The 12,262-nt window shown below is 42.6% G+C and overlaps 1 protein-coding gene across 2 annotated transcripts in view; it reads left to right on the plus strand.

Annotated features, from left to right (window-relative positions):
* The first annotated feature begins 94 nt into the window (after window positions 1-94).
* The window catches only part of rbm46 (RNA binding motif protein 46), a 28,255-nt gene continuing 16,087 nt past the window's right edge, over window positions 95-12,262 (plus strand). Inside the window, exons 1-6 of one of the 2 annotated variants that reach the window (XM_041984520.1) lie at window positions 95-217; window positions 1,000-1,176; window positions 2,608-2,788; window positions 2,928-3,084; window positions 4,291-4,420; window positions 9,761-9,858. In XM_041984520.1, the coding sequence (XP_041840454.1) occupies window positions 199-217; window positions 1,000-1,176; window positions 2,608-2,788; window positions 2,928-3,084; window positions 4,291-4,420; window positions 9,761-9,858 (762 nt within the window). In that variant the 5' untranslated portion in view covers window positions 95-198. The remainder of the gene's footprint in view (window positions 218-999; window positions 1,177-2,607; window positions 2,789-2,927; window positions 3,085-4,290; window positions 4,421-9,760; window positions 9,859-12,262) is intronic. The other variant, XM_041984518.1, reaches the window with a different exon arrangement.

Here is a 12,262-nt window from a genome sequence, read left to right on the forward strand (position 1 = left end):
TTGCACGTTGTTCCCGCCTTCCATGCCGTGAAGAATGTCGCTGATTGGCCGAAGCGACTTACCCTCACGTCACTCTTACGTTCTTGTCAAACCGTTTCTAGGTAACGCTTCGTCTTTTCCGGAGGACGTGTCGTATTGGAACCGCCGCTGCTTGAACTTTCAATTCCGCAAACCGGAAAACATTAACTCTGAGAAGAAATGCCCCAGTGCAGAGGCGGTAAGAGTATTTATGAAAGTTTTTAACTAAACTCTCAACATGTAACTGTACATTTTGGTAAAGGCTCGGAATAAAACTTGGGTAACTAAAGTTAACGCTTTGCAGCTACATTTAACACCCGCTAGCACAGATGCTAACTAACTTAACGGCGGCTGCTTTGCAAACTATAACCTAATAATTTAAAAACTCAGGCTCACACAACTTTGTCAAATACGCTAACAACACAACTGGTCAATAATGATATTGGTGCTAAAAGCTGGCGTGTGGGCTCCCACGGGGACAGGGATTGGTTTTAGTCATTAGAAAACTAGCAAGTGCGCTAACTACTAACCTGATGTTACCAGGTTAGTTTGAGTAACAAAGACATTAATGTGAGACATAAAAGGTGCAAAGACAAGATTACAAATGATTTAGTACGTTATATAAGTTTTAAATAATGTAAAATAGGAGTCGACAGAATGTTCACGGATTAAAGTGGTGAAGATAATATAAGTATAGCAAGTAGATATAAATAATGCACCCCTAAAAGAAGAAAAAGCCAGAAACCCCCAAACATCTCTTTTAAATATGAACAAATCATTGCTGTACATATGTGGCTGAATGAAAACTCTTAACCTGCATCAACACTATTAAATAAACCAAAAGGAGAACTCTTGAATATATTATTTTGAGCTTAGTGAGATCTATTTTTGTCTTGTGATTAATATTAATGCAACTTCTCCCCTTGGTCGTGTAACCTGTAAGCTTACTAATGACAGGTGACCGTGTTGTGTGTTGGACAGATGGAGACAGATCGACCGATGAAGACATGGATGGAGAGTCTGCGGGCTCATCGGTGGTCAGAGATAACTTCGAGGTGTCGTGTACGAAGGAGTTGGCTCTGCTCACCCTGATGAAGAAAACGGGCTACAACATGGTCCAGGAGAACGGACAGAGGAAGTACGGTGGACCCCCGCCAGGTATGTAAGAGTCCACAGACACAGAACGACTACAGGTTCATGTGTCTCACTCAAAGCTTGTCCCCTGAAACATCCTGGCCATCCTGACCACAGAACAAGTTTCCACTGTCTTTCTGTCCATCTTAGATGAGCTGCTGTGTGGATATAGAGATGTGTTGCATCTCTGGATGCAGCTGCAGTCTTCTAGGTCTTCTAGATTTGTTTCCATTTCCACGGCTGCTTTCAGCCATTGTGGTGCCCTAAGCACAACTGCTTTTTGGTGCCCAACACACACCGCCTCCACCTCCCCAAAATAAGATGATTTCCATATTTACAAGTGCACTTGTCTTTATTTTCAAAGTAAACCCTCAGGAGTCTGTTTAATTTACTACCCTGTTAAATTATTACAGACAAAAATGTCCACTTCCAAAGTACTGCTGTAGTCTAAATATTTACAGATTAATATTCTATTTGCTTTTTTTGGCATAATTTTCTGCAGCCCTGCTCAAAACTACAAAACATACCAAGAATTTTAAATATTAAAATAGCAGTTTGACTACTTTATCTCATTTTTAGGACCAAAATTTCAAATTAAGTCACATTAAACCCACTTTTTAAAAATCTAGTAGCTATTAGAAAACAATTATAATTATATATTATTATGTAATAATTATATTTACAGTATAGTTAAGCACTCTGTGGTATTAGGATTTCATTCTATTCATTATTTGTATTCAGTTTTTCACTAAGAGCCATAATTACTGCCAGACTGAGATATAAAAATTGCCCCTAAATGAAGAAAAATATCCATAATGATGCACAAGGTTTAATGTCCTCTTAATGTTCTCGTAGAGCTCCAGACACAGATCAGTAGTTTTACCAAATCACTGGAAAATGAGAAAGTAAAATAACAAATAAATAAAATGTACCACCACCGTAATAAAGCAGCCTCATTCTTACATTTACAGAGTGTCATTAAACAAGTCAGAAGCTCAGAAGTCGCACAGTAAATATGTCTCCTACCCCTTGATACCCTGATCTGGTCTAGATCTGATCTGGTCTAGATCTGGTCCTCGAGGGCTGCTGCTTTTTGATGTTTCCCTGCTCCTACACACCTGATTTAAATTGCTCTCTTCACCAGCTTGTTGTGAAGTTCTGTCCAGGCATGTTGACCCGTTAATCTGATTCAGGTGTTGCATCAGGAAACATTTTAAGACCTGCGGGACAGCGTCCCTCGAGGACTTTGGACACCCCTGTCCTACACACAGTGCGTGATGTGTGTGGTAGGAGCGGTGGCTCTGCTATATACTAAACACGGTGATGTTGGTGGGAGATGATGATAAATGTCATCTGGCTGGACGTGTATCATAAAGTTCCAGCTGCTGGAAGTCAGACCCAGTCTGCAGGTTTTTCTGGTTTGAACCTGACCTTTGGGTTCTGTATGTGACCCAGACTGGGACGGTCCGGCGCCGCCGCGGGACTGCGAGGTGTTCGTGGGGAAGATTCCCAGAGACATGTACGAGGACGAGCTGGTGCCTCTGTTCGAGAAGGCCGGCAAGATCTATGAGTTCAGGCTGATGATGGAGTTCAGTGGAGACAACCGCGGCTACGCCTTCGTCATGTACACAGACAGGTAGAAACCTCCCCACGGGACAACAAATCACCTGTTCCCGATCTCCTGTTGATCAGGTTCCAGGCCACATTCTAGTTTCCTACAGAGATGGTGATGATATGGATTAAAGAACCACTGGTGTTTGCTGGTTGTGTTGCAGAGAAGAGGCTCAGAAAGCCATCCAGATGCTGGACAACTACGAGGTCCGACCCGGGAAGTACATCGGAGTGTGTGTGAGTCTGAACAACCGCCGCCTCTTCATCGGCTCCATCCCCAAAGACAAGAGTAAGGACGACATCCTGGAGGAGATGCAGAAGGTGTGGTGGAAACGTCTACCTGTGATGTTTGTTTGTAAAAACAGCTCATTCAGACGGCGGCTCTCACAGCAGCTGCTGTCATGTTTTCAATTTCATGTGACAGGACATAATGCAGCTCAGCAGCCTGGTAATGACAGCAGAGATTTCAGCTGCCTGACATGAGCTGCTGCATACTAGTACTGCAAGATCAAAAATATCTTCTTTTTATGTCGACAGCCAGAAAACAGACGTGTTTATTTTACTTTCTTCTTTCCAGCGTTGCTTCTGCACAGCTCTGAATCAGATTGGACCGTGTCAACGCTTCGATTTTTCTCTTCTTCAGGCATTCTGTTGTAGATTTTTCAGTGCATGAAATCAGCGTGACTGGAGATTCTAGCTGGCGTGTTTACACGGATGCTGATCAGTCGTGTGTTTACATGATGGAAAGATTTAATGACTGTAATGCTTTTGACCTGCTCAGCGTGAACTTCATTTCATCAGAAAACTGTAAGGACAACTCGTTCTGAGCCTTTCAGCCGTTGAGACTCTCAGTAATCCTTAACTTCGCCAGAGTTTCCAACAAAACGCCACAGTCCACTTCCTTCCTGAAGCTCACCACATCACCCAAACCACACCTGGTTCAGAAAGAGCATCCACCACAGAAACCGTTGTGGTAGTTTTTACCTCGTTTAACCCCTTCCTCTCTGGACCAGTTAGGAAATTCTTTCTGATCGAGGGCGAATAGGTCAGTGGAAGTGTTTACGTTTTGATTCTGGTTGGATGTTCAGTCGGATCAGAAGCGCTCCTTGTAAACACAGCTACTGACTGCAAGGTGTCCAGGTGCTGTAACTACAGAACAAGCCCAGGTCATCATCCCTCCGCCTCCATGGTGACAGATAGTATGAGCTGATACGCTGTGGTTTTTATTAATTCTGATCATGATTAAAGACGTTCCAGAAATCTTTTGTTTGTTCAGATGCAACTTTGCTAACCTAAACTCTGCTCCCACGTTCTTCTTTAGAAAGAGGAAGATTTCTCCTGCAGCCCTTCCAAACAAGCTATACTGTTCAGTCTTCTTCTGAGTGGACTGTCATGAACTTTAACATTTACCATGCTAACTGAGACCTGAAGAGGCTGAGCTGTAGATCTGCACGGTCTGACCTCGGTTTAGTTTTCATTTAACACTGACACACATGTTGCCCTGTTATTCCTGTGTGTGTGTGCCAGGTGACGGATGGTGTGGTGGATGTCATCTTGTGTCCCAACTTCTCTGATAAGAACAGAAACCGAGGCTTCGCCTTTGTGGAGTACGAGTCCCACAAAGCAGCTGCGATGGCCCGGAGGAAGCTGTTACCTGGTAACCGACCCGTCTACTTGTTTATTTACACTGACAATAACTAACAATGAGAAAAACAAAAAGACTAAAAACCTAGCGGCAACCTTCGGGGGTAAAATGTGAAGCCATGCAGAAGTGCAAAAAATTGCAGTTCATGCCTCATCCACTAGGGGCTCCAAAACAGAGCAAATCCCCATAGACTCCCATGTTAAAAACACTAACTTTACAGCAGAAATAAACATGTTTAAAGCCTGGCACAAAAATCCATTTTAGGATTAATAGATCAAGTTTACCTTAATGACAACTGTGAGGAGGGTGAATTTTTTTCTAACTCACCTGTTTCGATGTTGTGAGGCTTATATAAGGCTTAACAGGGGGCGTGTCCTTTTGATTGACAGGCATCCAATATCCTCAGAAAGAAGGGAGAGTGCAGCACAACCGTGGTTTTTAGCCGGCTAACAGCGCACCTTAGCTTTAGCCCACCTACCTCTGTTAGCTGGTTAGCTACCGTTGCTCTGGGTTAGCTCGGTTAGCTCTTAGCTACAGGCAGCTCGAAGTTTGATGGGTGTCAATCATCCACCCCCACCTTCACAGCCCCCCTCTCAGCTCCACCTCTTTGCCCATTTTTTGATTTTCCGGGACTAACGACCCATGTGATGCTACCAAGATATCAACGGTGGGAACGCCCATCAAGCTTGACTTTTGCTCTTCAGAAACGTTCGGGTGACATCACGGAGGCTCCGTCGATCTTTTATATACAGTCTATGGTTGTAGCAGGGAAACCTCTAAAACCTGCAGAAGACTCTGCTGGACCACTGGAGAAGACCTGATCTCCATCTGTTCATGTGTCGTCACAGACGGGGGCCTACAGAGGTCAAAATTCATTCAACTCTCGCTTTGATTTTCTTGTTCATTTGGCTCAGGAATCATAAATTCTTAGATTAGTGGGGTTAATAGATAAAAACTAAAACGATTTGTGTCTGTTCTTCGTCGAGGAGTAAAGGAGTGAATCCAGGCCGGTCGCAATTTCAAACCAACACACAACACAGTGTATGATTGTGGATCAGTGCAAACCAGCGGAGATCCACCGTTTCTCTGCCTTTAATTGGCTTTTTATCATGGTGTCATGCCTCCCTGAGCTCAGGAAAGGTGGGAATAACGAGTCCTTGGCTGATGTGCTTCTGGCAGAGCGTGGGTTGGATATAAAGGACGGTTTGGGCTTAATGTGAGCAGAAGTAAAGAGTGCTGCATTTACAAGGTGTCAGCTAGATGAATGAGATGATGAGAGAACAGGTGAGGTGGTACACCAGAGAATTCGTGTAGAAAGGCTTACTGGCTGCAGGGTTTTACATCTGAATGAAATTCCCATGTAAAGAAGAGAACATTTCCTCCACCAGGTTGGGATGTTTGTTGTTCTCTGTCCCAGTTTGGTTTGTACACCAGTACGTGTGTCCAAATTTTTTTTTGAATCAATAATGGATTGTTATCTGAGGCGGCCCGCACCCCGGCCAGGACCTCCTTCATTAGGCCTCCACCCACCCAATCCAAGGCAGAACCTGACGCAGACACACAGGGAACTTGGCGCACGCCTCACCTCACCCTGTGACTTATCATGTGTTCAGCTGGTGCGTGATGCATTAAGATAAGCATATTGTGGACCGACCCACACCAGCCCGCCTCCTTGGATGTGTATCGATAAGTGACTACAGGGCAGTTGTGTGTGTGTCCAGCAGAGGGCAGCAGAGTGCTGCAGTAACTCAATCTGAGGGTGTTTAGGTTTCATATCACAGCTGCTGATTGACAGGTGTCTTAAAGAAGCATTTAAGCAGCAGATCAGAGGGAGATTAAAGCTGAATGTGGGGCTGCTGCTTCTCCAGGAGCTCTGCTTTGTAAAAGAATTGATAAGGAGGCCGCATTAGAGGGATGCTGTTTGTGACTAAGTGTATGGGCTCAGTACAGTGAGCAGGTAGAGCTGCCATCAGACACCCTACAGACTGTTTTCTCTTTGCTAAATAAATCTTACTTCCATCTAAAATCTGGGAGGAAACATCAGCATTCATTCTGTTAGCTGCTTTTTATTTTAATTAAAATATGTTTCAACAGATAGCGGCCCCAACAGATGCTTAAAAAGAAACACAGGGAATTCAGTTTTTACTTCTCTGCAGGCGGCTGGCGGCTCACTCTCAGTCCAGCTGAGTCGGGGTGAGTCCTGTCGTCCAGGCTGGAAGAATAAATAATGCTGATGAGACATGAAGGATGTCCCTTCCTGCTGAGGTGGCTTAGAGGGACAGATGATGTAACCACAGAGCTGTTCACTGGGGGGACGCCTTTACAGTGGTCGTCCAACTTTCTAAAGATTTTTCTGCTTTTTTACTCATTTTCAGTCCAGCCCATCTAACCTTAAAACTCTTCTTCTGACTCATTTTGATGGCACATTGCCATCCATCATGCTCATTCCTGTTGCCGTGATTGCCTGCAGCCCCCCGAGGCTGAGAACAGGGCTGACAGTGTTCCAGCACTGGACCGTATATCTTAAAACGCTCTGGTTTAAAGATCCAACTGCAGCCTAGACCTAGACGTAGACTACAGTATATCTGTTTTGTTGTCATGATGGAGCCTTGTGAAGCCTAGAGAAACCGTCCTAAGTCAGCAGCCTCACAAACACTTATACTGGGAGTGGGCGTGGCTTTAAAAACCTGATATTCTCATGTACTTGTGTCTAACACTTTTTGTCTAACAATACAGACAAATGACATGCAGTCGTTATTTGAGATTAAATGACTGCGTGAGATTAAACGATGAGAATTAGATAAATAGACGAGCCCGACTGATTATAGCCCTTTTCAAAATAAACATCAGCCAGATTTTTTCAGATTAAACGCTGATATATTCTTAATTTCTCATAAAACAATAAATGTTAAGTGTCAGCGTTGTACAGAATGATGTCATTGCTCCGTTTGTCCACCAGATGAAGCTCTGACTTCATTCAATCCTCAGTCCTCACCGCTGTCAGTAACTACAGCAGTAGCTACAGCCAGGCAGCACTACAGAGGTGGGCAACGACGTGAAGTTAAGTATGACTCAAGATGTCTCCAGTTTTAGTTTATAAATGGTGACCAGCGCTTCGCTGCATTCGTCATGCTTTTCATTTAAGTTGCATTGCTAAAGTTATGCTAACCTAGCTTAAGTTAGTTCCTGTCTGTTTACGTTAGCAATGACATCGCTGGGGTTATCCCAGGCTAGCATAGCGTTAGCTAACAGCTTAAAAGCCAGTAAGTAACGTAACGTAAACGTACAAATTATTAGAGTACAGACAAACGTTCATCACTCCATCAGCTGTGTGTTGAGACACATTTAAGGAGGAGAAAAGTGAAGCAGAAAGGCGTCAGAGGGCTGCATAAATAATGTTTTGCCAGTAACTTCACTCATTATATTGCTTACATATAGCTTATATCTAACACCTGTGGTTTAAATCAAAGATAAATTCATTCATTTAATACATTAATGCTTTACAGAAAAAAAAAATCACAATGTAAATTATAAATTAAGAAGTTATTTCATTTGTACAATTTTTTTTTTTTTTATTAATTGGCCAATTAATCGGATATCGGAACATTTTTCTACTAATTATAGGAATTGGCATCAGCCTAAAAAAATCCAGCTTGGGCTCTACTAAATAACAGGCTGTTTATTTTCCAGACGAAGGGTGGGTGGGTGTGGGGGTCTGTAATGGTAGGGATAGTATAGAAATGGTAGCCCTGAGCGTGGATGGAAGAAATGATCAGAGACATATGCCTGACGTTGTTGATGTTAGATTCTGTTTTGTGATGTACAAGAATGATGATTCCACTGCCTTTCCTTCCTGGTGAAAAACTACAAGACTTAGGATGTTTAAATCTGGACTTATTCTACAGATCTTTTATATTTATTAACACAAACTTTTATTTTATCTATGAAAATTCTTATAAGGCCAATTTTATTAACTTATTTTCATATATTTTGGCATGTAGACCACACCAGACCAGGGTCTGTTTAAGGTTATTGCATACAGATGGAGTCCTACAGCCACCTTCAGACCTTATTTATGACATTATGTTTTAGATCGTTTTGTGAAGTCTGTAGTCTGTCAGGAGCCAATATGGCAGATTTGGGTTGTAATAAAACAGAGTGGCCTGTTATTTAAAAAAGGGAAATAGTTTCCTTTATAATAATATGTTTTGTGTTAAGGTTGAGAATCCATGGTGGAAAAATTCCAGGTTTCTTTTTTATCTGTGTTTGTGGCCAAGTTGCCCTAAGTACCAGAAATCCTTTAATCCTTTAAAATGCTTTAACCCCTGTGAGAAACAGTTTTTACCCAGAGCATCATGTTACAGCCAAGTGTCGCTTTACGCACCGCGTCACAAGCCAGCAGCTGCATAGCAATCAATTAATCTTTATTTATATAACACTTTTTATACATAGAGCACCTCAAAGAGCCTTTGGAAAGGCCAGTCGGACCAGCCTTTTCTTTACAGAAGGGCTATCGTGTGGAAAAACCCAACCAAAAAATGACATTAGACTAAGAAAAACATCCAAACAAGGAAAGTAAAAATAAGTATAAGGAAAAAAAAAAGTAAATAAAAAATAAAATCAGTGCAAAGTAATCTAACATCTTGAAGATAACAGGTTAAACAGTTCATAGTAGAGAGCAGCAGAATAAAAACCCCTCACCCTCAGGTGTTCAGGAAGAGAAGAAAAAACTGTCTACAGCAGATGAGCAGGACCTGAAAGTAATGTCCTGAAGAAATAGGAACGAATCCAGCAAAGACCTGAACCAGGGCCTGAGAGATTCACCTGGACCTTCAGCTGATACATCTGCTGTTTGTTTATTTATTTATGCAGGAAAGGGTTAAAAGCAGTCAGGCCTGACTCAGGAAAAACTGATTTTCTGCAGGTTCCTGCTGCAGAAACAAAGACACACAACACATTTTCAAAGATAGAACTATCACATGATCCTCCAGAGGGAGAAAGCAGCGGTTGGAGGAGGCTGTGGGGCCACGGCAGTGGTCACAGCAGCAACTGTCCACCAAATGGTGGGTGGGACGGGTTTTAAACAGTCCTGCTGATGTTACAGTCCTGATGGGATGCGGAATGTGGTTCCAGGCTTTGGTTGGTTGGCCAAAGCCTTACCAGAAATGGTCTCTATGGAAACATAGCTGTCAAGAAGCCATAAAAAGGCCGAGGTATACCACATGACACAAGAACTGGACTGACGGAAACAGGTCTGATGGAGGGATGGTGGGGGGGTCATCATGTTTCTGCCTCCTAAAGCTGTGTCTCTCTTTATGTTGACATGTTTCAATAAACCTCTTTTCTCCTCAGGAACCTTCCAGCTGTGGGGTCACTCCATCCAGGTGAGCTGGGCCAAGCCGGAGAAGGATGTGGACGAGGAGGTGATGCAGCGCGTCAGAGTCCTCTACGTAGGTACTTTTGTGTGTTTATAATGTGTTTATGTTGTCTTAAAACTTTGGCTCCGGCTCTGGTCAGAGGTCCGTGTTTTAGGCTCTGAAATATTCAGGCGCCTCGATCAGATCAAAGATGAGCTGGAGCGGAGCAGCAGGGAGGAGCTGCTCCTCCTCCAGGGGATCAATTACTGTGGAGGCTTCCACTCTGAGACGGGATGCCAACCTAAAGAAAAGCTTATCTTTGTGTGTGTGTGTGTGTGTGTGTGTGTGTGTGTGTGGGGGGGGGGGGGGTATTTTTAGCAGGGGAGGTCCAGAGGTGAACGGAGCACCCTGACTCCAGCTGCTCCCATACGAGCTGTTCAAACTCTTCCTCTTCTCATCAGTCACAAGCACAGAGCGTACGTTTATTAAAAGGCCATTTTCACTCTGATTGTAGCAACAGTCTTCGTCTTGTAAACAACTGAGGAGTTAATTAAAACACAAACCAGGACTCAGGAGGGTTTTAATGTGGTTTAAAAGAGATTTTACCTGATTGGATTGTGTCTCTGTCTGTCAGACGTTTCAGACATCAGTGTTCTCTCATCTTATTTACTGACAGTGTGGTGAGTCTGTTGCTGAGGTGCCAGCCAATCAAATCAGCTGACACATCATGTGTCTGATCTGCTGGTACAGTTCCAGCCATGGTCCCCACACACCACTGCTCCTTTAAAGGCTGGTACACACACAAGGATTTTCTAAATATGAAGACATCTGTTAGAGACCCCACACATGAAGTTATCAGGCATTTAACAGTTCTGATTGCACTGTGTGTGTTCTCCGATAATCTCAGCACAGAACAAACATACACACAATTCTGTCCTGCAGAGGACATACATGAAGAAATGATGGTGGTGTTGCGACTGTTGTTAACAGAAAATAACAGACTGGAGAGACAGCTTGAACTTTGTGTCCTTCTTACTCCCCAGTGAGCTTATAAATCAATTTAAAAAGAGCATAAATAGTAATAATAAAAAAATAACTATCTTTCAAAAAACAAGTTTTGGGTGACGAGGGGATTTTTAAAAAGAATGAGATTTTTAATTAATAATGAAAATGTTCTCTTCCAAAAACTACTCTAAAAGTAAAACAAATGAATTGTTTTCTTACTTTTATGGATTAAATCTTTTAATTAACTTCCATCCCAATAGAAACAATCTAAAACTGAATAATAATTAACTGATGAGGGTTAAGAGCATAAAAACAACAAAAAACAAATCTGAAAATTAGGATCCTTAAGCTGGGCTCACAAATAAAGATTACTGGGCTGCTCTTGTCCTGATTTCCCCGTCCTGATCAAGGAAGGCAAACACCCGAATATTATTAAGTTTTATAAGATTATCCTGTAACATTATCCTGTGGCCCGAGGAGAGTTAAGAGCCCGACAATCTGCTCCGAAACGAATCGTGGTCGACAGTCGCAAGTCTTAATCATGCTAAATATTTACAACCAAAAATCTTAACGTGTGGGGAAAGCCGTCGAGTCCTGAGCTGTGCAACACAGGGTTTAGTGTCTTTCCCAAGAACATGCAGTCAGGGCAAGCCTGGAATCGAACTACCAACCTTCCGACTGGAGGACGACTGCTCTGGGATACGACCACCCTAAAGCAAATCAATTCAATTCAGGCCAGTTATCCAATTTATTTCCATTTAAACCAATTTAGTCCTAAATAGTTCACTTTAGTTAAATTCAAGCCAATCAGTTATAATCCAGTTCATACCAGTTCATTGTAATACAGTTTAATCCAGTTTGTTATATGTTGAAGTAATCACAGTTTAATTGGCTGCATTCAAATAAAAAAAATCACCACAGTTCATCCTCATACACTCCAGTACAATGTACTTTATTATTATTACGCAGTTCATTCCTATTACTCAAAATCTGATTTATTCCAAGTCATTTTAGTCCAGTCAAATTCATCCTACTAATCAAAACGATAACAATAACATTTACTTTTCTACGCTCTGGTTCCGAGCTAAAAACCATTCGGTCCAGGGCAGTGGGACAGGACCTCTAACAAACCAGTATGAGAGTTTTCTAACTCATTAATCCAACAGATGGCACAGAATTTTTACTTTGAATCAGTTTTCTGACCAATCTGAGGCGACATCATGAGCGTCTCCATAGAGACTGCTCAATAATGTGTTCTGCTCCAGTGGAGCTGAACGAGAGCTGAAGCCACCTGAAGCACAGACCCTGCTGTCTGACGCGTTAGTGAGCTTCTGAAGGCCTGAACAGCGCGGGTCATTGATTTCATTTCCTGCCCACATTAACAGGCTCTGCCTAAAGTGAAATGAGCCCACACTGGGGACCTTTGCTAATCATTACATCATTAAGGATGTAGAACAGACACACAATGAGCCATTATTCTTCACTAAGCACA

The sequence above is a fragment of the Melanotaenia boesemani genome, chromosome 5 (genome assembly GCF_017639745.1).
Source record: "Melanotaenia boesemani isolate fMelBoe1 chromosome 5, fMelBoe1.pri, whole genome shotgun sequence".
NCBI lineage: Eukaryota > Metazoa > Chordata > Actinopteri > Atheriniformes > Melanotaeniidae > Melanotaenia > Melanotaenia boesemani.